This window comes from Pogoniulus pusillus, chromosome 41 (assembly GCF_015220805.1).
Source record: "Pogoniulus pusillus isolate bPogPus1 chromosome 41, bPogPus1.pri, whole genome shotgun sequence".
NCBI classification, from domain to species: domain Eukaryota; kingdom Metazoa; phylum Chordata; class Aves; order Piciformes; family Lybiidae; genus Pogoniulus; species Pogoniulus pusillus.
The window spans coordinates 1,522,727-1,549,255 of NC_087304.1; the positions used below are offsets into that span (position 1 = coordinate 1,522,727).

A 26,529-nucleotide genomic window follows, 5' to 3' on the forward strand; every position below is an offset into this window, starting at 1 on the left:
CAGCATGCTAGCAAGCCACTCATCTACCTGGAGTGATAAAACTCTCTTCATTTCTGTTTCAGTAGAGCTTGATCATCCCCTGCTTCTTGTACCACTGTGTTCAGAGCACCGCTCAGAAAGCAGACTTTGGTTCTACATAGCATCAGCCATTTTTCCCAGTAAGAATTAAATCCCCAAGTCTGGTGCCAAGCCTGAGCACCACTGTGGAGCCAGGTCCAGGGGCCTCTCATGGGTTATGCACAGATGGTGATGGCTACTTCCACCCCTCCCCTTTACCCTGGCAGGGAGATTTGGGATTGACTTGACAGCATCCAAATAAAACTCAAGGTCTTTGCTAAAAGCTAGGCCTCAGAGTCATTTAAGTGAGGCATCTCTCCTTCTGAACAGTCAGGCAGCTAAGGAAATAAAGGCCAAGGAAATTCCATTAGTGGTTTCATTTGACGTGAAAGACACACAGCACTGTGCCTGCTCTTAAATTACCTTGGTGATGGGGGGGGGGGGAATGTTGCTAGTCAAAGAGGCTAAGCACAAACAGAATTCAAATATCCAGACACAACTATGAGCCTAGATAAAATGCCTCAAAACCCATCCCAACACTGAATTGGTTTCTCATATAATAGAAGAAACACAGCATCAAATAAACATTTTAGCTTTATACAGAACAATTTTATTTAACCAAATCCAAGATAATTCCAAAACTATTCCTCAGCATTGCCTTATGTAATTATTTTGCTATATTTCCTATCCAAAATGCCTTAAATATTGCTTAGGAAAAAAAACAATTCTCTGAAATTTTAATTTAAAAAGCACTTTCTTGGAAAAACAGGAAGGTGAGAATCCCATTTGATCATCCTTTTCTAGTTCTCCAACAAAACTAAATGCAACAGTGTGGAATTGCATCAATACTCAGCTCAACTTCATAAAAATCAGAATCACAAAGTTTGACTTCCAAGTTTCCTAGAGGATGATGCTAGCAGAGACATCAGACCTGGGAGAGACCAACCCTGTGGAGCTTCTAAGACTGCTCTTCAGCCATGCTCTGATTCTACCCTGCGTGCTGGGCACTGTGCTCTAAGCCTAGCAAAACAATTTGAAGTACTCTTTATTTCAGGAAAGTGGAAATAATCTTACTTTGAGGATTTGGGCTTGGGGGCCTAGAGGCTCAATCCCCCCAGCAGCAAGTGACTCAGTGTGCACCAGATGATGACACAACTGGCTGAAGAGGATGGATGTGTCCCGTCCCTGGAGTGCCTCAGAAGCTTGCACTGAAGAACAGGACACGGTCCCAGGGCTGTGTCTGGAAAGCATTCTCATCTTTTACTTTACAGAAAAGTTAGGTTTACAGCCAAGTGTCTCTTCCAAGGTGATAGGCATGTTTATGGATGACTTTCAAGATCCAAATATCCTGGTGAATACAACAGGAAAAAAAGCAGGTGAGAATTGGGTAGTGCTGTAAGCAGTGGTGCCTAAGCCCCTCCAACCCACCAGCGCACGCCTGGCCTCGGCTTTGCTCCCCCATACAGCTACATGAAAGGATGCAGCCTGCCTGCCTAGCAGAACTAAACCCTCTGGCTTCCAGAGACTCTTCTCAAGGCTGATTCCATTCTAATAATTGGGGTTTTCCTACCCTAAAGTAAAAACATCCCCAAAGTCAAACTGAAGTGTCAAATGGTGTTCTCTCAGCAACCCACAACAAGGAATGCTCTAAGGCTGAATGATTCACACACAGGCAGAGGAGCTTTTCATGCATCACAGGTGCCCACATAAGCAAAACCAGTGTGAGGTCAACCAACATCTCTTTGAAGATTGAAGCGAAATGAAAACAAGTTATGGAAGAATACAATGGGAAAGAGATCTGAAAAGAAAAACATGGCATGAAAAATGCCAACACGTCCAGCTTCCAGCAGACATCTGATGCCACACAGTGTTACTTACACAATCATGCAGAACATCATGAAAATGTTCCACAAGGCAATGAAGATTCGAAAGTATCTGAGACTCAGCAAGAACTCTCTTATGTTATCACCTAAAAAGCAGAAGAAACTTTTGCTGTCAAAACCACCCAATACATTTTCAACACTGCTTGAAAAACTTAAGCAAATGACAAGAGAGGAAAAAATGTAAGTAGGTGAGAGAACAGCAGCCTGGAGGTTGAAGTTTTAGGTAAAGGATCCATGCTGTGTTCAGTGCATCCCTACTACAGGCAAGAAGGAAAAGCAGTCACTGACGTGAAATGCTCACACTACTGAAAAGGAAAGGATGCATTTGGTGGCAATTTCCAGCCCTCCTGTGGCTTCTAACCAGGAAGCAGATTCAGGAAGGAGCAGGGCAGGTACACACCAAAACGGGATCAGGCTGCTAGCAGAGCAACTACAGTCAAAACTGCAGAAGGAAATGTGCCTTTTTGCATCGCTTCTCAAACCACCCATTTGGGAGGCACAGTTTGGGCTGCCACCGCCTCTACGCCAGCATCTCGGGGGGAAATTTTAGGTTGCAGTTTAGTAAACCGGCCACTCCCGGCACAGAGTAATTCGCATCCGGACAAGATGGGGTTATGGTGCTTTGGCGCCGTGAGAACGCTTTCGCCACCAATTCCCTCCGAAAACGCCGGTTCCCGGTGGTGTTTAGGCAGCCCAGGGGCAAGGACACAGCCGGCTGCGCCCAGATCCCGCTCGGCGGCTCCCGATACCGGTCGTGGGCTCCCTCGACTCCTCGCCGAACCCCTCCGCGTTCCTCTTCCTCCTGCGGGACAGCGAGGGACACACACACAATATGAGCTCCGGTGAACTCCCCGCTGAAACCGGCGCCTCCCTTCTCACCCCCCTTCCCGCTCGCTCACAGCCTGAAGTTGAGCACGGCACCGGCGTTCACCAGCAGCGTCCTACGGGAGAGACAGAAAGACCGCGTCAGGCGCCGGGCCGGGCCGGGCCACGCCGGGCCGGGCCGCCCCCGAGCCCCGTCCCCGCTACCCGCAGAGCAGCAGATCCCCGATCATGGCGGCGGCTCCGGCGGCGGAAGCGGAAAGGGCGGGCAGACACTGCTCGCACCGGCGCGGTGCCTGGCACGTCCCGGGTGCGGCACCGGGACCGGGGCGGGGGTGTCCTCCGCGTCCGAACAGAGGTCCAGCAGCGGCGGCGGCGGCGAGAGAGCGAACCCGCCCCGCGAGCCTGGGATGCGCCGGTCACGCCTCCCGCCGCCGCCACAGCCGCGTTAGACGCCAGGCCGCACCCCGCGAACGTCCCTCCGGAGGCGGATCCAGGGGGAGGGCGAGCGGCGGCGAAGGGAGGCGGGAGGCCGCCGGTGCCCGCAGCCGCTATGGAGCTGGCGGATGCCCTGCAGCTCGGGGAGCTGGCGGCCGCCTTCGCCGCCCTGCCCATCTTCCCGCTCTTCGACACGGCCTATTTCATCGTCTCCGTCCTTTACCTCAAGTACGAGCCAGGTGAGAACGACCCCGCGCCCTTGCCCCGGCTGAGGCGGGGGGGCTCGGCCGCGGCCCCGCCAGTCAGGGCCGGGGGTGGGCCGGGCGGGGCCGGGAGGGGAGCGCCCTGGGCTCTCAGCAGCGCTGGGGAGCGGCGGGGACACTTGGTGGTGTTTTCTGGTGCCATCTTCCGCGCCCGAGCAGCTCGCCCTGTGCTGTGCTCCTCGCAGCCTCGGTGTGTGAGAGGCTCCGGGGCTCAGAGCCTCACTGCATCGCTGTGCAGAGGTCTGACACTTGAGTCTAAACATAAAAGCGACAGAAAGCAACCCCAAGAACCAGTCACTCCGTTTGTGAAAATGAACCTCGAGCTTGGTTTTAGGATTGGATTCCAACCACACTTACATATCTTGGGGGGGTGGTTTCTCTGCCGCTATCCCAGGGCAATGATTTCAAGGGACAGCTTGATCGCAGCAAGGAGCAGCGAACGCAGGAGATGAACTCTTAACCAATTCGGAACTTCTAAGGGCTCCGTGCGCTGGGAACCTTACGGCGAGGCCTGCGAGCCACGACCGCACAGACCGTTTCTGGGCAGTAGCTGGTACTTGCTCAGGGTTCAGAGTGTGTATTTTGTTTACAAGCACCTTTCTTGGACTAATTTTGCTGGAGAACATCCGCCATAAGCTTCTTTCTTAGAGGGTCTTGACATTTCTGCTTTATTTGCTGAGTGCATTTTCTCATGGAGCATTTGCTTCACAGGAGCCGTGGAGATGTCTCGTAAAAGCCCTTTTGCCTCCTGGCTCTGTGCCATGCTCCACTGCTTTGGAAGTTACATACTTGCCGATCTGTTACTCGGAGAACCACCCATCGGTTACTTCAGCAACAACTCCAGCGTCATCCTGGCCACCGCAGTCTGGTGAGTCTTTTGCCCTTCACCTGCTTTCTTAAGTACGAGATGCTGCTGGCTGCACATGAAGCCACCTGGTGTGAAGGGCGTGTATGAATTATGCTGTGTGGATTAACTGGGGGAAAGAAGGGGTTGGGGTGGGTGGGGGAGTCTTGGAGTGTTCTGTATTCCTAGATCCAGTTTCTCTGAGCAGTTGTCTAATGCTGCTTGGCTGCAGTCCAGCAGCTGAGCATTTCTATTCATAGCTGCTGCAGCTGAACTATGTCCAAACCACACAAGCGTCGTGCCCTGAGCTGATACATTTAGCAGAGGAGCAGCACACACTGGAGACTGGAGGCATTTTGCTCGCTGTGTTAGAGAGATGTGCACTAATTAGCTACAGTTCCTCCAGTCTCAAGTTGTGCCGGGGAAAGTATAGGTTGGATGTCAGGAGGAAGTTCTTCACAGAGAGAGTGATTGGCATTGGAATGGGCTGCCCAGGGAGGTGGTGGAGGCACCGTCCCTGGGGGTCTTCAAGAAAAGACTGGATGAGGCACTTAGTGCCATGGTCTCGTTGACTGGATAGGGCTGGGTGCTAGGTTGGACTGGATGATCTTGGATGTCTCTTCCAACCTGGCTGATGCTATGATTCTCTGATTCCACATTTATTTTGTCATGGTTGTATGTGCTTTAGGCTGACAGAACCATCATCTCCTTCTCCCTGACATAACTAATGACAACAGTACTCCATAAATCCTCTCTATGTCCCAGGTCAGGGCAAACAAATGCATCCTTAAACTTTTGGGGGTTTTGTTCCAGGTATTTGATATTCTTCTGTCCCATGAACCTCTTCTACAAGTGTGTGAGCTTTCTGCCTGTGAAACTAATCTTTGTGGCAATGAAGGAGGTGGTCAGAGTTCGCAAAATTGCCGCCGGGGTCCACCATGCTCATCACCTATACCACCATGGGTGGTTCATCATGATGGCTACTGGATGGGTCAAAGGTGAAATGCCAGATGTTTTTTATGTGGCAGGGAGGCACCCAGCCCTGTGGGGATGGATGGGAGAATCTCTGGGTGAAGCTTGAGGTGACTACGTCACTCAGCGCTGACCTGCAGGCTGCTCAGGGGATGTGGTCAGCTGGCTTCAGTCAGTCAAGTTTCCCAGGTGTTCGTTCACATTTGCAGCACAATTGGCAGTTGAGTCAGCAGCTAACTTTAATGGAGGCATGAAGAGCTGGAGTCACTGTGAAACAGAGTGTAAATTTTGGGGGTTTTGAGCAACCTGGTCTAGTAGAACATGTCTCTGCTTGTGGCAGAAGGCTGGAACTGGATGATCTTTACGATACATTCCAGCACAAACCATTCTGTCACTCCCTTTCTCTGATGTTCACCTGTCTCTTTCCAGGGAGGCTCTATCCACGTTGAAACAGCCCAGTCAGCTGGGTTGAGCAAGTATTAGAACACCAGCAAATGGAGCAGAGGCACATTCCCCCTCCCTGCACTTTGTAGGAAGTCTAGAAAGCATGTGGCCTGCTCTGAAATCTGGGAATACTGTTCTGACCCTTTTGTTTCCTTTAGGTTATCCTTGTCCCTTGGGCATTCAGAAAAGGCAGCAGAGCTCTCTGCTGGTGTGGCAGTTCTAGCTGTTCACTTTGTTTCACAGGTTCTGGTGTTGCCTTAATGTCTAACTTTGAGCAGCTGCTGCGTGGGGTCTGGAAACCAGAAACAAACGAAATTCTTCACATGTCCTTGTAAGTAGAGAGCCTGCAAATTCTGTCAGACCCAGAGTGGAAAGCAAAGAACCATTCAGGACAGGATGCAAAGCTCCTAAAAAAAGTGTTTTATTTCTCTTCTAGCCCTACAAAGGCCAGTCTGTATGGCACAGTCCTCTTCACTCTGCAACAAACTCACTGGCTCCCTATCTCTGAAGCCAACCTCATCTTCTTTTTCACAATGTTCATGATAGTTTGCAAGGTAAGTTTACAGCAGGTTTGTTGCTAACAAAACCAGAGGGCACATAATTAAACCCAGGGGTGTTCATCTTCCCGAGCTGCCACTGAGCTGTTGCCTTTCATGCCATGAAAGATCTGCTCAGGAAAGTGCAGGCTGAAATTTCCATCATGTAGGCACTGTGGCAGAAGATCTTTGTGATACAGCCTTGACTCATGAAGAAATAGGGGCTTTTATCTGGAGTAAGCAGAGTGCTTGTTACTAGTTGGTATTTGATGGCTGCTGTGTGTGGTCTTTAACTGTATTCATTGCTGCCTGGCAGGTTTTCATGACAGCGACTCACTCTCATGCCTCACCTTTTGCTCCAGTGGAAAACTTCCTTTGCCCGGTTTTCTTTGGCTCTGTTTCCAGTGGACACACTAGTCACCATCATGATCATCACCATGGGGCCTCCCATGAGGTCTCCCATCCTCCACCTCCTCCTGCAAAGTCAAAAGAGGAGCTAAATGAAGGCACAAGGAAACGGAAAGCCAAAAAAGCTGAATAAAAAAGCAACCACACAGTAAATAGGCCAAGAAGCTTCTTCCAGAGCCAAGTCCCAAAGCCACCTGTGACCACCTTTATGCTCCAGTCCTTCTGTGTCAGACTCCAGAGGAGAGGTGGAAGCCAGGACACTGTCAGGCAGTCCCTGAGTTTCATTTGTGCTCTCTGTGCTGCTGCTTGCTTCTTGGTCTCTGTTTCTCTATTCTGATCATGTTTTCAGGGGTTTGTGGCTCTGTGCCAGGATGATAAGTGGGTGCCAGTTCCCCAGCTGTCAGTGGTTATGATGCAGCATTTTTGGTCAAGGCAAAATCTTCTGCTGCCTTTATTTCTGAATGGAGCTAATGCTTTGTGCTCCTGCAGGGCTTCAGTTCCTTTGAGTTTTCATTGACCTCTCTGAGCCCTACCAAAACAACCAACTATTAAGACACAATCACTGTGGAAATTGGATTTCATACTCGAGGAAATTAAATGGTCTCAGATGAGCCTGATCTCATTTATCCTAGCTCCCACATCTGCCATATCTCCAGTTAATGTGATATTTTATATGCAATAAGGACATCAACTCTGGTGTCCTGGCCAAACTCTTGCTTCTTTCCCAGTTCCCTCTGATCCTGAATGGATAGAGCATTATCACTCCCTTAACTAAGTCTGTGTTTGCAGGAGGTTTGATGCTGTGAAACGCTCCCCTGTGCTATGTATTGGTACTGTTACTACTCTGAACTGTTGCGTAGATTGCTGCACGTCGTCAGTTACAGTGTGTTCCACCTCAGATTTGATCATAGTTAACTACAGAACAAGCATGGTTCTGGTTTGTGTGTAGTCCTGTGGGATACAGGAAGGGTGTGTGAATGTAAGTAAGTATTTATTGCTATTTATTTATAATTGCCAGGGCACTGAATTCATGGACCTGAAACTGGCTTTTTGAAAAGGCTGCATTTTTATGTAGAGAATTGGATATTTCTAAGTGTGGTCCTGTGACCACAGCTGCATGCTGCTGTGTGCTTGGAGCAGTGCTGTTGGTGTGCTGAAGGACAGCCTGAACACTCTCTGGATGCAGGAAGGAACATGTCCTACGCTCTTAAGATAGAAAGGCTGAAGAAGTGATTTCACACCAGCTGATTAAAACTCCTTTTAAAGGATGGACAAAGCCACACCAGCTGAAGATATTGGTTATCCCTTGTAGGTCCCTTATGGCCAAACTGCTGGTCTGTGAAAGCAGCTTGTGCCCAATGAGTGAAGAATCTGAAATGCCTTGCATGGCTCAGGGAGGAGTCTGTCAGTCTGTCCATGTCCTGCTTTGTGAATACTGCCGTTTAGACTAGTTTTAAGCTGTTCTAAACTGATTTTGTTCTTTAAAGTGTCCTCATCCAAGGGTTGGATCACTGTGGTGAGAATGATGTGGTGTTCAGTTAAGCAGCACATTCCCATCCCTAGCAGCAAGGTCTGCTGCTATCATCTTGCAACTGGGAATATAAATAGGAGGGCTTAAGAAAAGTATTCTTTTTTGGTGTGTGTTTCTCCGTTCAGAACTGACATTGAAGGTTAGTTAAAAACTAAAAGAAATTCTTGTGTACAGCAGATGAAAGCCAGTGCAAAAGGTCAACTCTTTGTCAGTTTGGGTTTTGACAGTGCCTTAATTTTGTGAGTTTCACTCCCCTGTGGTAAAACCCAGGAATTCTTCCTGACAACTCAGCTCTCTGTTTGCAGATGCTGGTCTGCTGAAACCTGATGTATCACTAGCATGCAGACAAGAATCAGTGGTTTATGAGAGGTCTGATCCAAGGGGAATCTTGTTTTATAAAAGCTGTGAACAAATAAAAATTGTGAAGTGACTCCAACTGCCCACTGGCACCTGAGGAAATGTGTTTCTTTTGCTCTCACCTGGCTCAGAAGCCACATTCCAGATTGGAAAAGACCTCCAGGATGATCGAGTCCAACCTATCACCTAACTCTGCTAATTAACTAAACCATGGCACTAAGTGCCTCGTTCAGCCTCCTCTTAAACACCTCCAGGGATGGAGACTCCACCACCTCCCTGGGCAGCCCATTCCAATGGACAATCACTCTTTCCAAGCAGAACTTAGAATCATAAAATCAGCCACGTTGGAAGAGACCTCCAAGATCATCCACTCCAACTTAACACCCAGCCCTATCCAGTCAACCAGACCATGGCACTAAGTGCTTCATCCAGTGTTTTCTTGAACACCTCCAGGGATGGTGACTCCACCACCTCCCTGGGCAGCCCATTCCAATGGCAAATCACTCTCTCAACACCCAGAACTTCTTAACACCAGTTTGACATCTTCTTGACTTGATGACAAAATAATCCTAACTGAAGAGAGATCAGACTTTGATGTGTCCTACAAGTACATCTGAGCATGTTAAAAATGAAGTAACAAGGTAAAAGCTCCATTGCTTTCTTTGTGTTTGTAGCATTAGAGGGTGGGGAGAGGAGGTGTTTCAGGTGCTGCAGTGTATCCAGAGTTCCAGGTTGTGCTGGCCCTGCAGAACCCTCCTGGCTCCAAGCTCCACTTTGCCACCAAGCCGGAGAGGAGCTCAGACTTCATGGGACACACGTCATTCCCTCCAAAGATGTCCTGATCGGATAACTCCTGACATTAACTCTGGTGAGAGGCAGCTATATTTAGCAGTAGGTTTAATCCTCCAAGGGGGCTGGCTGCACCATGGAAAAAGCAAAGTGTTTCAGTTGCTGCTCTCAGCATTTCTTGTTGAGTGACAGGTTTCCCTTTTCTGCTCGAGGGAATGAGCCAAACCTAGGGTCTACAGCTTCTCGTGGTGGCAGATCAGCTTCACAGATAAGGAAAGCTCTACAGGCCCCACTGTGTTTGAAGAAAAAAATCCCAAATTCTTCACAGTAAATGAGCTAAAGTAAAGAAATGAGGGGCAAAAGAACTTGTATATTGAAGATCCATCATGAGAAAAGGCAAAGCAACACCAAACTGTGTGGTGCAGCAGACAGGCTGGAGGGCAGGGATGCCAGCCAGGAGGATGTGGACAGGCTGCAGAGGTGGGCACAAGCCAACCTCAGGAGGTTCAACAAGACCAAGTGCAAGGTCCTGCAGCTGGATCGAGGCAATCCCAAGCACCAATCCAGGCTGGGCAGTGAGTGGCTGGAGAGCAGTCCTGAGGAGAGGGACTTGGGCATGCTGCTGGAGGAGAAGCTCAACAAGAGCCAGCAGTGTGCACCTGCAGCCCAGAGAGCCAAACAGGGCCTGGGCATGAGGAGAAGTGTGGCCAGCAGGTAGAGGGAGGCAATTCTCCCCCTCTACTCTGTTCTGGTGAGACCCCACCTGGAGTACTGCTTCCAATTCTGGAGACTCCATTACAAGAGGGATGTGGAGATGCAGGAGTGTGTCCAGAGCAGGGCCAGGAGGATGCTCAGAGGGCTGGAGCAGCTCTGCTATGAGGACAGACTGAAGGAGTTGGGGCTGTTCAGTCTGGAGCAGAGGAGGCTCCCAGGTGACCTTCTTGTGGCCTTCCAGGATCAAAAAGGAGGTACAAAAAAACTGGGGAGGGACTTTTGAGGATATTAGAGAGTGACAACTTGGGGGAATGGAGCAAAGTTGGAGATGGGTAGGGTCAGGCTGGAGGTGAGGAGGAAGTTGATGAGCAGGAGAGTGATGAGAGCCTGGCAGGGGTTGCTCAGGGAGGTGGTTGAGGCCCCATGGCTGGAGGTGTTTAAGGCCAGGCTGGCTGAGGCTGTGGGCAGCCTGCTCTAGGGTAGGGTGTCCCTGGGCATGGCAGGGGGGTTGGAACTGGCTGATCCTTGTGGTCCCTTCCAACCCTGACTGATTCTATGACAGCAAGTACACCAGTGCACAAAGCCTGAGCAAACCAGTGCTCTTGTTTTCCCCATCTCCTCTCATTCTTAATTGCATTCTTCCACACTTTGCCCAAAGAATAAACAAATTATATAATCCAACAAAGCAGAAAGACCCAGAGGCTAAAGATGGATGCCACCTTGGCATCTCCTGAGCAATAAGGAAGTCGTTCCTTTTAACACTTGCCAGGTGATTAGCTGCCAAATGCCTGCTGCTTCTTCCTGCTGCCTCTGGCTTGGCTGTGTGCTGCCTTAGAGGTGGAAAGCACTAGGCTAGCGCTGAGAGTGTCAGCCCAAAGAGCACATAGGGCACAAAGGAGCACGAAAAATCAGGGCTTTATGATTTTCACAGCAGCACATCTTTATTTGGGCCCTAAGCTGTGTCTCTGGTTCCCATGTCATTGTTTGAAGCACCTAACTGGCTACTGTAAGACACACAACAGAGGATTATCCAGAAGACAATGTGGGCATACTTTGGCACTTCTGCAGCCTTGGCCACCTAACTTTTTGCTGCAGCAAGGATTTTTCTCTCAAGACACATAGACCTATATTGTCTCAGAACACATGCCTATAAAAGATCTTCCAGAAAGCTCACCAAGATAGCTTGGATTTAGCATGAGCTCCTTTCAGCTCTGCCAGGAAGACAGGACACTGACAAGGCTAACTACTGGAGAACACAAGCTTGCTGCCAACAAAGCTGAGACAGGCGCTGCACATGGAAGGTTGATATTTGCCTCTTCAGGATGCTCCTGCTTGGCCCCAAGGAGATCTGTTTTGTCCTCTGTGCCCATCCACTGTAAGGAAAGGCCAATTAAAGGGGTCTGAATTTCATCAGATACCAGTGTGGCTCCTCCTTGGTAAACACCCACAAAATTACCTCCCAGCTACAAATTTAATCCTGTTCTCATGTGGTGTGTGAAGGCAGCAGTCAGTGAGCAAGCTGATGGGGAGGACGACACCTCACGGAACAGACAGTGGGAAAACAAGTTCCTTGTCATGCCAGAGCCCACACTGCCTTCCTGACTCTCAGCTGCTACTCATTTCACCTCTGTCATGACACTTCTGCCAGAAAGGTGTTGGTAGTGAGTATCTCGGAGCCTGGTCTCTTTTATGCTTCTGTATTTGCATCTTTCACTCATTATCCCTGGAAAAAGTACCATTTCTAAGACATTTTTTACCCTGATCCTTATCTGTCTCCTGTGTGTTCCAAAAGAGAACTGGAGGAGGGAAATTTTTAGAGAGCTTGTGGATGGAAGTATTTAGGAAGGAAGAATTAGTGTGAGATAGTGACTTCATCTTAGCTTTAGGGTACAGGTAAGGCTATGGCCATGGAATGCAGGAAAACAGGTGTGCTGTGTTTAGAGGCTTGACCATTTTTATAGTCTGAGGAAATCCAGGATGTCCCTGGAAAAGATTTGGTTGATTGGTTTTGTTTTGATTTGCAAATGACAGAAAGCTGATCAGAAGCTCTAACACACCTGCTGCATTCCTGCAGAAAGCAAGCTGCTGCTTTTCCAATTATCCCAGCCCCTGAAGCTTCCCAACTAGAGTTGGCAGATCCTGACTTTCCAAAAGTGGATCTGCTAGCTGGGGACTTCTGGTCCCACTGCAACTAACTGCTCGAGTCAGCAAGTGAGCTAATCCTCTTTGGTTGGTGACAAGAATTGGTGTGACCAGGAAGAATGATAGGTACATGTAGTGCAAGGTGCATGGAACATAGCACAGGTTGCAGTGCCTTGAAGAACAGTCCTAAAATCCATTATTTTAGAGTCCTAATGCTGACTTAGATTAGCCCTGGAATAATGTAGGCTAAACCCTAATTGTAGGCTCTCTGCAGTGTTTGTCTCTGAAGGTAAAATGCTTCATCTCTCCGTCTGATTTATCACAGATTAGGATGTTGATTGTTAATCTCTTACTTGTCTGGGTAAGGGTGGGGATTAATCAAGCACTGTCTGGAAAACCCAATTTTCTCTGATTATTTCTCTGTATGCAAGAAGGATACAGACAAGAATAGACACCAGCCTCTTAAATCCCATCTCAGGAGAGAAACAGACAGAACACAACAGCTGCTCTGGCTGGTATCAGTTTTCCCTGACATGCCCCATTCAGTTTCCTGGAAAAAGGCAGAAAAGCCACAGAAGTAGCAGATTACAGTCTGCTGTCAGAAAAGGGGAAGGAGAAGTGGTTCCAAGTGACTGAATCTACTTGGCTGGTGCAGCATCATTTCTGCTTCTGCAGGACGTGGAGAAAGCAGCATTTCTTCTGGGAAAAGCTGTACTGAGCAGGGTGAAACAGCAACCTGCTGCCAGTCCTGGAGAGCAGAGCAGCCTGGAGGAGTGGTGCTGAAAGCATGCTCTGAGGAGGTGAGGTGGAGACACTGAGTGTGTCAGAGCCTCTGCTGAGATGTCTGCACCAGTTCCCTCCTCTCCCTCTTCATTCCAAGGACATTTGGACAAAGATTTTAACTTTCTGTCTGTCTTTGTTGACAGCTTGTTGTGGAGGAGTTTGTCTGGGTTTTGGGGGAATGAAATACGAGGCTGAATTTTAAAAGGGTTTAAATAATTTAGTATTATATACACCAGGAATCCTCCCTCCCCAAACTTATTTACAACTACCCCACACAAGTTCTTTGTATGCGGTTTCGAGATTATATTACAGAATGTCTATGTACAACAAATTGGGAATTTAGCAAAGGTTTGAAAGGATTTAGGAAGAGAGTCTGTGGCATGAAAGTGCCACTGGTAGGCTATTGAGAGATTATTCTGGCTTAGATCGAGTTTCTCAGTTACTCACTGGCCAGAGTCAGTTTGAAAGTCCCAAATATCGTGGATTGGAACAATTCAGGGGTTATTGGGGGGCGCTGTCTGAGCTTCCACGGGTACAGGCCAAGCTGGGTGTTGGGGTCCGGAGGCTGGCGAGATGCGGATCGGGGCACTGACGAGTCGACTCTATAGCTTCTGTGCATCAGTGCCATTTTATTAGGGTAATGCAGTGTCTTGTATAGTGCTTAGAGGAGGTGTACCCAGCCAGACTGGGGCTGGCACAAGTAGACAATACAGATTGGCTCAAAGTTATGTGTAAGGCACAGATAGGTTATTCCTTATCAAAACAACCTGTGGTTCCACCCCAGGGGGCTGGCAGGGTCAGCCCTCAGCAGGTGTGCATGGGTAGCTCACAGTGCCTTCCAGCTCAAGGACTTCTTCCCATCACAAAGTCTCATGTTTACAGCTCATGCCCCACTGCGGGAGAAATTCTCCCACAGCTGGGAACGGCGTCTGGGATGGCAGCTGGCCAGGAGCACCTTAGTCAGTTCCCTGGGCTGGTGCTATGGGCTGTAGTCATGCAGCGGCGGTGGTCCCCAAAAACGGCTAGAAGCTGCTAGTAGCAGATGGGTGGTTGGGCGGAGCAAGGTTTTGACCCCGCGATTGATGGTCCTTGGGCCACAATTCTGTCCAATGAGGGCTTGGCAACAGGCCAAAACATACCAAATAAGGTGGCCTGTGCAACCCTCCACCACATATCCCACCCCCTGGCTCATGGGCCATAAATCGAGGGATAAGGCGGGATATATATATATATATATATATATATATACATATATACATAACCATTACACATATAACCCTTTGAACCTTAAAGCATACAGTGTACATAATATATAACTATACTCTAAACCAGGTTAAGGCAGATCAACTCTTGTATACCCACCCCCTGATAACAAAATAACTTTATTATATATTTCAAACATTTGCAAGGCAAGGAAAACCTATTATATGTGGAAGCAATTTCAGAAGTCTGGGATAATCCATGGCATGCTTATGTGGTGAGTTTTCCCATTTACATCGGCTGCTTCCCATGCGCATAACCCGTTTGGTTTCGATAGGGTCATGGGCACAACTCCAACTGAGGGCAAGTTTACCGTCACCGGTTGTCCCACCTGCAATTTGTGTAATGAGTGTTGAGGGTGTTTGGATTTATCTGGCAGATGATTAGTTTTTCCCACTGGCTCGGCAGGACAAAATGCTTTGACTTTTGGGCTGCCGTAGTTGCCCCACCTGTTATTTACAATGAAGACTGCGTGTGGTAGGCGTTTATCCCAGTTACCCCTTGATATGATGGCATGCTTTTTGATTAGGGCATTTGTCCTCTCTACCATGCCATTAGCTTGGGGGTAGTAGGGAGTATGGAATACCCATCTAACCCCCTCACCCCTAGGCCAGTCTTGTACGGACGATGCTGTAAAATGGGATCCGTTATCACTCTGAATGTACTCTGGCATTGGCAAAAAACTGAACCACTGCCTCAGGGCCTCCACGGTTTGAGCGCCTGTGGCAGCACTGGTGGCCGTAGCCATGACTAATCCTGAGACCACCTCCACCAGTATGTATCTCTTTCCATGTGAGGGTTTGAGTGGACCCACATAGTCAATTTGCCATGTGCTCCAGAGTCTCTTGTCCTTTCTTATGTGCTGAGCTGGGGCTAGGTTGGGGTGACTGGCTTTGAGCCTGATTTTGCACTGTGGGCAGGCTGAAATGATTGCCTCACAGGTGGCTATAGAAATTGGCCATCCTCTGGATCTACATTTGCAATAGAGGTCTGCCTTTCCTGAATGGCCTCTTTTAATGTGTAGCCATGCAGCTAATCGCCACCAGTCATCCTTCTCATTATTGACCATGTTTATTTTTGCCAGGTAGTCTACCTGATCATTCCAGGTTGCAGCCAGGGTTTGCTGTTTGGAGTGCCCTTTAACCCAGCCCACTTTAAGGGGTCTGGATCGGCCTATCTCCAACAGCCTCTGCCAGTCAGCAGCCCTCCAAACTTCTACGTTTGAAACCTTCCACTGATTCGCCTCCCACTGGCAGATCCACTCGGTGGCGCCTTTGAACGTGGAGTAGGAATCAGTGTAGATGGTCTCTGCTCCATGCTCTGCTGCCAGCATGAGGGCATGTAGTTCCCCTACCTGTGCACTGCCATCACCCTCCTCAGTGATGGTTTGGCCCGTGTCAATCTCCAAGGCCGCAGCTTTGTAATGCCACTTGGACCCCACCCTCTGGGAGGATGCGTCCGTAAACCACACTCCTGATTTATCCGAGTCTGTGGTCATTTCTGGGGCCACCTGGATGGGAGAAGGCTTATATGGCTGGCCAAGCAGTGCTTTATCAGGGTTTATGGGCTGATGCAGTTTGGATACCTTTGTAGGCCCTTCTCTCAACAGCAAGAGCTGTGAGATCCCCTCCAGGTAGGTGTACCACTTTCTTATGGTAGCCTTCTGGGCAATCCCTTCTGGTGGAGGAGATCCTTTGAGGATTGCTTTCAACAACGGGAATGGGCCCTGCACTACGATGTCTTGTGTAGTGCGGAGTTTCTCTGCCTCCTTGACAGCCCAAGCTAGGGAAAGGAGTCCCTTTTCCCACTCCGAGTACCGTGCCTCGGTCTCTTTAAGTGCCGTCGATGAAAATAAAAGAGCTCTACTAGGGCCATTGGGTCCCCTCTGGAATATTCCACAGTATGAGGCGTGCTCGGAAAATCCCCATTCAGCCCTTAGGGCATCTTGTGGGTGCAGGGGCCCCAATCTCTGATATGCCTTTAGTTCATCTTTAAGAACTCTCAGGCTCTCAGAGTGTCGTGGAGTCCAGTCCCAGATTTTGTGCTTCTTGAGCAAATCATACAGGGGACGAGCAAGCATGGAGAAACCTGGGATGTGTTTTCTCCAGTAGCCCAAGGTGCCCAACAATTGTTGCAGCTCCTTTTTGTTGTGGGGTATCTGGCCCTTTTAGATATTTTGTAAGGTATCCTCTAGCACTGACACTACGCCTGCCACCTACCAGGATACTAGGAATTTAACCTCCTGGCTTGGGCCTTGGCACTTATCCCTTGGGATAGTCAGTCCTTGGTCAGTCAATAACTGTGCTAGTTTGAAGCAGGCTGAAATGTTTCAGTGAGAAGTAGATAATTGGCTATGAAAGGAAAACATGGTTGTGTCTCTTCTCTCACAGTCTCGCTGAGAAGTATGGGAACAAGAAGTAAACATTAGATAACATTCTCCAATTTGTCTTCTCTGCTTTGGGCTTCACACTGAGCAACATCTCATTAACCTCGCTGCCACTAACCTTCCTTCTTAACCTCTTGGCTGCACCTCTATTCTTTCTCAGGATTGGGGTAAGGTTGAGAGGGGCAGGGGGAGGTGTTGGGGTGGTTTGAGAGCCCCTCCTGGGGACTCAGGTTTCTGGAAGGGGAGTTGTGTTTCTGTATTACTTTTAACTTGTATATTTCTGTATATAACTGTATATATTGTAAATATCTGCTTGTATATTCTGCTAGCTGTAAATAAATAGCTTCATTTATATTCCCAGAGTCCGTCTGAGTTAGCTGGGGCATTTCTAACAGTGTGGGGGAGCAGGATAATAGCCAAACCACCACATCTTTCATTTGGCTTCCCCAACGTGGGGCAAAATTCATTTGAGTGACTGTTAATCAACTCTGGGAATCAAAATGAAGCTAATAAAGCAGCTATTGTACTTGGTGGGGGCTATTGTGTGGTCTGTTTGCTGTTTCTTTGTGTACAATTGGATCAAAGACCAAATCGGTTATTTCTTGCTTCATGTAGTTTTTAAGAAGGCCAAAGCTAAACTTTCAAGCATTTTCTGGTCTTGGGGTGATTCTTGGGTATGCTGGTTTTAATGTCACTGAAAATCTTATCAGTAACATTACAGGAGCACTTGTCAATAATATTACAAGCAACCAAAATTCTGCTTTACTCACAGCTCTCATGAGAGTAATTCACCCCAGAACTGGGATGCCAGACGTTTGTTCAGGTGGTTGCTCATGTAAAACTGTGTTGCTATTATCAATTTTCAATCTGTCTTATGGGTTTAATTTTCATATTAATTTTTGCACTATGTGTGAAAAATTCAAATGTAGTGCCAAAATTAAAAGCTAAAAAGGTGTCTGTTTTAAAAGCAAGCAACTCAGGGTCTCAAATTCTTTCCCCCAGCCAGCCTCTGCACCTTCCTCTTTAGATTCTGGGAAATCTGCCAATGTTCCCAGCGGGAATGAAAACAAACAAGATTTGGCAGGAGGCCCAGGAGTACAGGCTCAAAATCAGACTGTTACTGATAACACCAGCTCAGCCAGTTCGAATCCTCAGCCAGCAGACCAGAATCCTGTTAGATCTAAGGCAGATCTGAACTCACAAACTCCAGGTCAGACCCCCAATGATTCAAACCCTCCAGCAGACACGTCCAAGTCTGTTGCTGTGCAGGCATTTTTGGCACCTGCTAAGGCAAAAGCCAAGACACAGTGTGCCTCAAAGGAGGATGTAAGAGAGGGGACCTCTGGTGATCAGCAAGAGGAGGAAGAGGAGGTACTTAGTCTGTGAGACCTGGCGAATTTGCTGAGATCCCAATACTCGAATGAGAAGAGCGTTGTGAGGTTGGCTGCCAGGAAAGAGGATGGTTCTAATGAGTTTAGGAGTGCTATGAGGAAGGTTCTGTTAGGCCAGGGACCACCAGGTCAACAGGAGGAAGAGGAGGATGATGACATCCAGGACTCCAACGATCCACTCAGAGAGGTCAGGGAAGTTAGAAAGGAATACTCAAGGGGATCAGGTGAGCCAATCCTAAGCTGGCAAATGAGATGCCGTGGCGTTGGTGCTAATGCCCTGCAGGTAGGAGACAAATCTGCCAAGCAGCTAGGACCACTCACCAAGGAGAGTGGAGTGGACAAATACCTAGCAAGTCCTCTTGGTAAGGTTAGCTTGTGGACATGCCTTCTGTTGGCTGTGGCTATGAGATATCCTTCCTGAGATGATTTGCCATGGCCTGCCAAGAGGTGGAACACCATTGAGCAGGGAATTAAGCTTCTGAAGGAGTTTGCTGTGAAGGAAGTGCTTTATGGAGATCATGGCACACATGAGCCTGATGACATTCCTCTTGGAACAGGTCTCATGAAGAAGCTTATTAAGCTTGCTCCTTCATCCTATGCTAACATCTTGGCCAGCAAGTTTCTATCAAGGAGTGATAATGGAAGGTCTTTCACTGTTGGTGAGTTCACTGACCAGCTCAGGCAGATAGAGGACAGCTTGTCACATTCTGGTCTAGTCTCTGCTATAAAAACTCTGGGTACAGAGCTTAAAGAAGGTATTGAGAATGGCATCAAAGACAGCATGAAAGAACTGAAGGAGGATCTTACAACCTCAATTTCCAATCTGGTAAAGGATACCATTCCTGCATCATCTGAATGGGTGCATGTTTCTGCAGTCAGGAACAGACGCCCACCTCCTGCAAGGCAATTCCAGCCCAGGAGGAGACAAATTCCACCCAGACATCAGCAATCACGTGCGTCACTGTGGATAATTCTGCGTGACACATACGGTGAGAACATGAACAGATGGGATGGTAAACCTACTTCAGCTCTTTCAAAGAGAGTCAGGGATCTGCAGAGTGGCAGAAACAGAGGCATTGCTGCCAATGCCAGAAAAGTAGCTGTCACTTCTTCAGCTCCCCAGAGCAACTGCAATTATTCCAACAATTGCAATTTCTCTCACAACACCAATCACTGTGTACACCCCACATGCCATGTTCAGCATTAGGGGTGCCCTGCCTCCAGCCAGGAGGAGGAAAGGGATAGTGGAGAGAACCGAATCTATTGGAATGTATTCATTAGGTGGCCTGGCAGTTGAAAAGTTTGGAAATACAGGGCTTTAGTTGACACAGGTGCTCAGTGTACTTTATTGCCATCCAATTGTAAAGGGACAGAGTCCATATCTATTTTTGGAATCACTGGTGGATCTCAAGAGTTAACTAAGATACAGGCTGAGATCAGTTTAACTGGTAAAGAGTGGAAGAAACAGACTATTGTAACTGGTCCTGATGCGCCTTGCATTCTGGGAATTGACTTTTTGAGACAAGGTTGTTTCAAAGATCCTAAGGGTCACAAATGGGCTTTTGGAATAGCATCTGTAGAGATTGAGGATGATAAATTGAAATTGTCTATTAGACCTGAACTTTCTGATGAATCTGCAGTTGTGGGACATCATGACATAGAGGACCTGGAAGTGCCAATTGTAACTCAAACTGTTCACCACAGGCAGTACAGAACTAACCGTGACTCTTTGTTGCCCATTCATCAGCTGATTCGTCAATTGGAGAGCCAGGCTGTCATCGAGAAAGCTCATTCACCTTTCAACAGTCCCATCTGGCCTGTGCGTAAACTGACCGGCGATTGGAGACTCACAGTAGACTTTCGTGCCCTCAACGAGGTGACGCCGCCCATGAGCGCAGCTGTGCCGTACATGCTGAACTCCAGTACGAGCTGGAATCGAAGGAGGCTAAATGGTATGCAACCATAGACATTGCTAATGCTTTCTTCTCTATTCCCATAGCAAAGGAGTGCAGGCCTCAGTTTGCATTCACCTGGAGAGGAATCCAGTGTCAGTTCAACCGTTTGCCTCAGGGGTGGAAACACAGCTCAACCATCTGTCACTCAGTCATCCACAATGCACTGGAGAAAGGTAAAGCTCCAGAGCACATCCAGTTCATCAACGACATCATTGTGTGGGGCCAAACTGCTGAGGAAGTCTTCGAGAAAGGTAACAAAATCATTGACATTCTGTTGCAAGCAGGTTTTGCCATTAAGAGAGACAAGGTCAAAGGACCTGCCAGAGAAATTCAGTTTCTGGGAGTGCGGTGGCAGGATGGTCGCTGTTACATTCCTCAGGATGTGATCAACAAAGTCTCCACCATGGCAGTTCCCACCAACAAGAAGGACACACTTTCTTTTCTTGGTGTGGTGGGATTTTGGAGACTACACATTCCTGGTTTCAGTCAAATTGTCAAACCTCAGCATGAGGTGACTCATAAGAGAAACAATTTCGAGTCGGCACTTGAACAGCAAGCAGCCTTTGATCAGATTAAGCGAGAAATAGTCCATGCAGTGGGCTTGGGACCTGTGAGATCTGGTCCAGACATTAAGAACATTCTGTACACGGCTGCCAGTGACAATGTCCAACTTGGAGTCTTTGGCAGAGAGCTCCAAACGAGATACGTGGTCATCCACTTGGTTTCTGGGGACGTGGCTACAGAGGTTCAGAGACAAATTACACTGCAACTGAGAAAGAGATACTAGAAGTTTATGAAGGAGTGAAAGCAGCTTCTGAAGTGATTGGAACTGAGTCACAATTGCTTTTAGCTCCTAGACTGCCAGTTCTAAACTGGATGTTCAAAGGCAAAGGTTCATCACCACATCATGCCACAGATGCAACCTGGTCTAAATGGATGGCTTTGATAACCCAACGAGCACGAATGGGTAATCTTGACCAACCTGGTCTGGTGGAGGTGATCACCAACTGGCCGGAAGGCACAGACTGTTCCAAACCTCCAGAGGAGAAAATAACCTGTGATGAAGAAGCTCCTCCCTATGGTGATCTCTCTGATCAGGAAAAGAACTATGCTTTGTTCACAGACGGTTCCTGTCGTCTTGTTGAGAAAAAGCGAATATGGAAGTCAGCAGTTTGGAGTCCAACCAGGAGAGTTACCGAAGCGAGAGATGGAGAAGGAGAATCCAGTCAGTTCGCTGAGGCAAAAGCTGTCCAACTTGCTCTTGATGTGGCTGAACGTGAAAATTGGCCTATCCTTTACCTCTACACAGACTCGTGGATGGTAGCCAATGCTCTATTGGGTTGGCTAAAGGACTGGAAGAAGAATGGTTGGCAGAGGAAAGGAAAGCCTATTTGGTGTGCTGATCTACGGCAGGACATTGATGCACGGCTGGAGAGAATTCCAGTGAAGGTGCGGCACGTAGATGCACACATGCCTAAGAGCAGAGCCACTGAGGAACATCAACATAACCAGAAGGCAGATCAAGCTGCTAAGATTTCTCAAGTTGATACCAACTTAGATTTCAACCTTGATTGGAAACACCGAGGTGAGCTGTTCTTAGCTCGGTGGGCCCATGACTCATCTGGATATCAAGGCAGAGATGCAACATACCGATGGGCACTGGTCAGACCACACCTTGAGTACTGCGTTCAGTTCTGGGCCCCCCAGTTTAGGAAGGACACTGAGATGCTTGAGTGTGTCCAGAGAAGGGCGACGAGGCTGGTGAGAGGCCTCGAGCACAAGCCCTACGAGGAGAGGCTGAGGGAGCTGGGATTGTTTAGCCTGGAGAAGAGGAGGCTCAGGGGTGACCTTATTGCTGTCTACAACTACCTGAAGGGTGGTTGTGGCCAGGGGGAGGTTGCTCTCTTCTCTCAGGTGGCCAGCTCCAGAACAAGAGGACACAGCCTCAGGCTGTGCCAGGGGAAATTTCGGCTCGAGGTGAGGAGAAAGTTCTTCACTGAGAGAGTCATTGGGCACTGGAATGGGCTGCCTGGGGAGGTGGTGGAGTCGCCGTCCCTGGGGCAGTTCAAGGCAAGGTTGGATGTGGCACTTGGTGCCATGGTCTAACCTTGGGCACTGTGGTAAAGGGTTGGACTTGATGATCTGTGAGGTCTCTTCCAACCTTGGTGATACTGTGATACTGTGATACTGTGACTTGTCCATGGATGCTATCACCCAAGTCATCTATGACTGTGACATTTGTGCTGCTATTAAGCAGGCTAAGCGAATCAAGCCCTTATGGTATGGTGAGAGATGGTCAAAGTACAAGTATGGTGATGCCTGGCAGATTGACTACATCACTTTACCTCGATCTCGTTCTGGCAAGCAGTATGTGCTGACGATGGTAGAGGCCAGCACTGGATGGCTGGGAACCTATCCAGTTCCACATGCTACTGCACCTAACACCATTCTTGGCTTGGAGAGACAAATCATGTGGAGACATGGAACTCCAGAGAGAATCGAGTCAGACAATGGTACTCATTTCAAGAACAATCTTGTGAAAGACTGGGCCACAGAGCATGGTATTGAGTGGATCTATCACATACCCTACTATGCACCAGCTTCAGGGAAGATTGAGCGCTACAACGGTTTGTTGAAAACCACCCTAAAAGCCATGGGGGGTGGAACTCTGAAAAACTGGGACAAACATTTAGCACAAGCTACCTGGTTGGTAAATAGTAGAGGCTCAGTAAATAGAGCAGGACCTGCACAATCAGACTTGGTCCAAACAGTAGACAGTGATAAAGTTCCTGTTGTACGTGAAAAGAATCTGTTAGGGAAAACTGTTTGGGTGTTTTCTCCTTCGGGCGAAGGGAAACCTGTCCGAGGGGTGATATCTGCTGAAGGTCCTGGTCACACCTACTGGGTAATGCAGAAGAATGGTGAAATCCAGTGTATTCCACAGAGAAATCTAACCTTAGCTGAGAGAGTTTAATACAGAGTGTCTAATACAAGCTGTTAGGAGTTTTCTGTTCTAGGTACCATCGGCGTCCAACACTGAAAGGATCTACGAGAGAATCTACAGTACGTGAGCACGAACCCAACGTCACCTGGGAGTCCCTGTTCTGAGCTTTTGAATCACCTCCATCTGAGATAACCGGATTGAAGTGCGAACTGAACTTGTATATATTGTTTTAGTGTAAATATTGGGTTAGATTAGATCAGATAATTCTCAGCGATACTCTGAGCGAAGTAGACAGGGGTGGGTTGTGCTAGTTTGAAGCGGGCTGAAATGTTTCGGTGAGAAGAAGTAGATAATTGGCTATGAAAGGAAAACATGGTTGTGTCTCTTCTCTCACAGTCTCGCTGAGAAGTATGGGAACAAGAAGTAAACATTAGATAACATTCTCCAATTTGTCTTCTCTGCTTTGGGCTTCACACTGAGCAACATCTCATTAACCTCGCTGCCACTAACCTTCCTTCTTAACTTCTTGACTGCACCTCTATTCTTTCTCAGGATTGGGGTAAGGTTGAGAGGGGCAGGGGGAGGTGTTGGGGTGGTTTGAGAGCCCCTCCTGGGGACTCAGGTTTCTGGAAGGGGAGCTGTGTTTCTGTATTACTTTTAACTTGTATATTTCTGTATATAACTGTATATATTGTAAATATCTGCTTGTATATTCTGCTAGCTGTAAATAAATAGCTTCATTTATATTCCCAGAGTCCGTGTGAGTTAGCTGGGGCATTTCTAACAGTGTGGGGGAGCAGGATAATAGCCAGACCACCACAATAACTTCCAAATGTCCCCGGCTACTGCTGCAACCTGCTCCTTGTCATGTCCCCCCACCAGGATGTCATTGATGTAATGGTAAACATTGACATCTTTGGGAAGTTGAATAGTGTTGAGCAAGGCTGTTAGTGTGTTGGGGTCCGGAGGCTGGCGAGAGGCAGATCAGGGCACTGACGAGTCGACTCTATAGCTTCTGTGCATCAGTACGCTTTCATTAGGGTAATGCAGTGTCTTATATAGTGCTCAGAGGAGGTGTACCCAGCCAGCCTGGGGCTGGCAGAAGTGGACAGTACAGATTGGCTCAAAGTTATGTGTAAGGCACAGATAGGTTATTCCTTATCAAAACAGCCTGTGGTTCCACCTCAGGGGGCTGGCAGGGTCAGCCCCCTGGAGCTGTGTCTGCCCTAGGGGCCGGTCGATCCCAGCCCCCAGCAGGTGTGCGTGGGTTGCTCACAGTGCCTTCCGGCTCAAGGACTTTCTCCCATCACAAGTTCTCATGTTTACAGCTCATGCCCCGCTGCGGGAGAAATTCTCCCACACTAGTGTATTATGTGCTATGGTTGCACTGTGTTTATACCCCTGTGGGAGACTGTTGAAGGTGCATTGAATACCTTGCCAGGTGAATGCAAATTGTGGTTTGTCCTCCTCTCTCAGTAGTACCGTGAAGAACATGTCCTTCCCATCCACAGTTGCCACCCAGGAGTGGGAAGCTGCTTGGATTGCTGTCATTGTGGATGTTAAACTTGGAACTGCTGCAGTGAGAGGAAGAGTGTTATTACTGAGTTTCCTGAAGTCAATGGTCAGTCTCCACCTGCCATCTGGTTTTCGGACTGGCCAGACGGGTGAATTGTAAGGGGAATGCGTTCTGGTGATGATTTTTCTTTTCTCTAGGTCAGCTATCACTTTGGTAATGCCTTGCCTGGCTGCCGCTGGTAGTGGGTACTGTGTAACACAAGTAATTTGCGATTTTGGAAGTGAGGCAGCAGTTTGCAAAGCGCAAACATGAGCTGCTTTTGCCCCTTTTGCCCCCGCCCCATAAGAGCCAAAGCTCCATAGCGTGCCATCTGGAAGATGCCATCTCTTACCAGATAGGACATCAAACCCGAGGATGTTCTCTGGGCAGGAGCCTAGGGCAACTTCCACTATGGTGCTCCATTCGTCTCCAGGTAGCCATAGCCTTGTCTTAGCTAAGTGGCATATGTCGGGCTGTCCTGTTACACCTGTTATCTTTACCTTCTTCCTAGATGGCAGGAGTCTTAGGCGTTTTGCCAGTTGCACATTAAGCACTGTAATTTGTGCACCCGTATCTATTAGATATTTCACAGCGGCTCTGTCCGGTTCTGTTGGGATCATAATGAAAGGTTCTGGGTTTTTTTGCTTGCAGATAGCCCCATGCTGACCAGAGATAAAAGGGTGCTCAGGCTCGTTAGGGGAGGAGGAGGCTCTGGGACTTCTGTTGCGGTCCCTTCCTGCCTCATCTCCACCACGGTTTTTAAACGTGTGGTCCATTAATCTTTGCATCATTTGATGCATGTCATCCACCTTGTAGTATTTATCCCATAGTTCACCAACTGTTCTACTCAGGTTCTCAAATTCAGCCCTTGAAATATCACCCCAGCCCCCTCTGGGTATATCACGGGGTTTTATCCCGTACTGAGTGCTCTGTGTTTGGTATGCACTCTGTCTGTAATAGGGATTTTGTCCTTTAGGCTTCCCCGTGAAGCGGTGGCTCAGCTGCGGGCTGCCGCGTGGGCTCCCACGTGGGCTGGCTCGTGGGCTTCCACTGGGGCTTCCGGGGCCACCGGGGAAAGCACTCTGGGACGCCTTAGCGTGCCGCACTTCCTGCTTTCCACGCGGGGCGGCCACATGGCTGCCTTTGTTTCCCAGCTGCCACTTCTCGTGGGAGGGTGCCGGTGAGGGCGCAGGGCTGGAATAGCCCAGGTCTCGCCCCTTGGCGGACAATTCCTCCAGCAGCTCTTCCCACATAGTGTGGTGGGGCAAAGTATCCCCCATGTGATTGTCCAGGTCTAATGCCCACTCAATTTGCTCCCTTTTAGCGTCACACACGCCCTTCAGAGGTGCTGGGAGACTCCTTACTAAAGGTTTTAGTCTCTGTGGGTCAATTGGGGCATCCAGAGGATATGGATAAAGCCCTCTTTGGTAAACGGCTTGTACACACACGAGTTTTTTGATTGCTTCAGTTAACTCAGCAGAGTCAGACACGTTTACCTCTGTCGGTTCTTGTCTGTCCATTGGATCCAGAGAACCCGCCCAATAAAATATTCTAGAACTTAATGCATAATCCCCCTTGGGACCTGCACCTAGGAACACCTCGGGACCCCAAGAACATCCCTTTACCTCGTCGCGGCACAGGATTATTGAATCTGCCCTGTTGTCCACCACGCGGCACACATAATCAGTCACTGACTCGAGTGGCACACGGGCAAAAGTTTCCCTTAACTCACGGAGCTTTGCGCCTGAGTATGGCCGGATGCATGTCATGGTTGCGCCTCTGCCTTTCTTTACCTGGATGAATTCCGTTTCAAACACGGGTCTCACGTGGAGAGATTTTCCTCCATAAAATTCCTCCTCCGTGTCGCTGCTGTTCGGCGTGCTTCTGGGCGACCATCGTTTAGATCGGAGCCGGTTCCCTCTCCGGCAAGGCTGTGCGTGGTCGTGGCGTGGCGGCGATCCGGTGTGGGGGGTCATCTTGGGCATGTTGGAGTGGCGGGAGGTCCCTCGTGACAGCAATGAGTGCGGTGGCGAAGGGGTTGGTGCCGGCGGCGGG

The 26,529-nt window shown here is 48.7% G+C and overlaps 3 protein-coding genes across 4 annotated transcripts; 1 reads left to right on the forward strand and 2 right to left on the reverse strand.

Annotated features, from left to right (window-relative positions):
• Nucleotides 1–644: 644 nt before the first annotated feature.
• SMIM7 (small integral membrane protein 7) lies at nt 645–3,090 on the reverse strand. The gene is made up of 5 exons (XM_064175280.1): nt 2,970–3,090; nt 2,840–2,881; nt 2,690–2,742; nt 1,936–2,026; nt 645–1,405 (listed from the first exon to the last, which is right to left on the reverse strand). The coding sequence occupies exons 1-5, from the start codon at nt 2,993–2,995 to the stop codon at nt 1,390–1,392; spliced, it is 228 nt and encodes a 75-aa protein (XP_064031350.1). The 5' UTR covers nt 2,996–3,090; the 3' UTR covers nt 645–1,389.
• Nucleotides 2,825–8,634, forward strand: TMEM38A (transmembrane protein 38A). Its single transcript, XM_064175279.1, has 6 exons — nt 2,825–3,439; nt 4,175–4,331; nt 5,121–5,305; nt 5,967–6,054; nt 6,160–6,277; nt 6,576–8,634. Exons 1-6 carry the CDS (start codon nt 3,316–3,318, stop codon nt 6,798–6,800), a joined length of 897 nt encoding a protein of 298 aa, XP_064031349.1. The 5' UTR covers nt 2,825–3,315; the 3' UTR covers nt 6,801–8,634.
• On the reverse strand, nt 6,129–26,254 carry LOC135192273 (uncharacterized). Of its 2 annotated transcripts, XR_010308955.1 has the most exons (3): nt 24,827–26,254; nt 6,610–6,735; nt 6,129–6,490 (listed from the first exon to the last, which is right to left on the reverse strand). XR_010308955.1 is itself a non-coding variant. In XM_064175278.1 (2 exons), exons 1-2 carry the CDS (start codon nt 26,241–26,243, stop codon nt 6,692–6,694), a joined length of 1,461 nt encoding a protein of 486 aa, XP_064031348.1. In that variant the 5' UTR covers nt 26,244–26,254; the 3' UTR covers nt 6,129–6,691. The 2 variants fall into 2 exon arrangements, 1 of the variants encoding a protein (XP_064031348.1); XM_064175278.1 differs by having other exon boundaries at nt 6,129–6,735.
• Between the last annotated feature and the right edge of the window lie 275 nt (nt 26,255–26,529).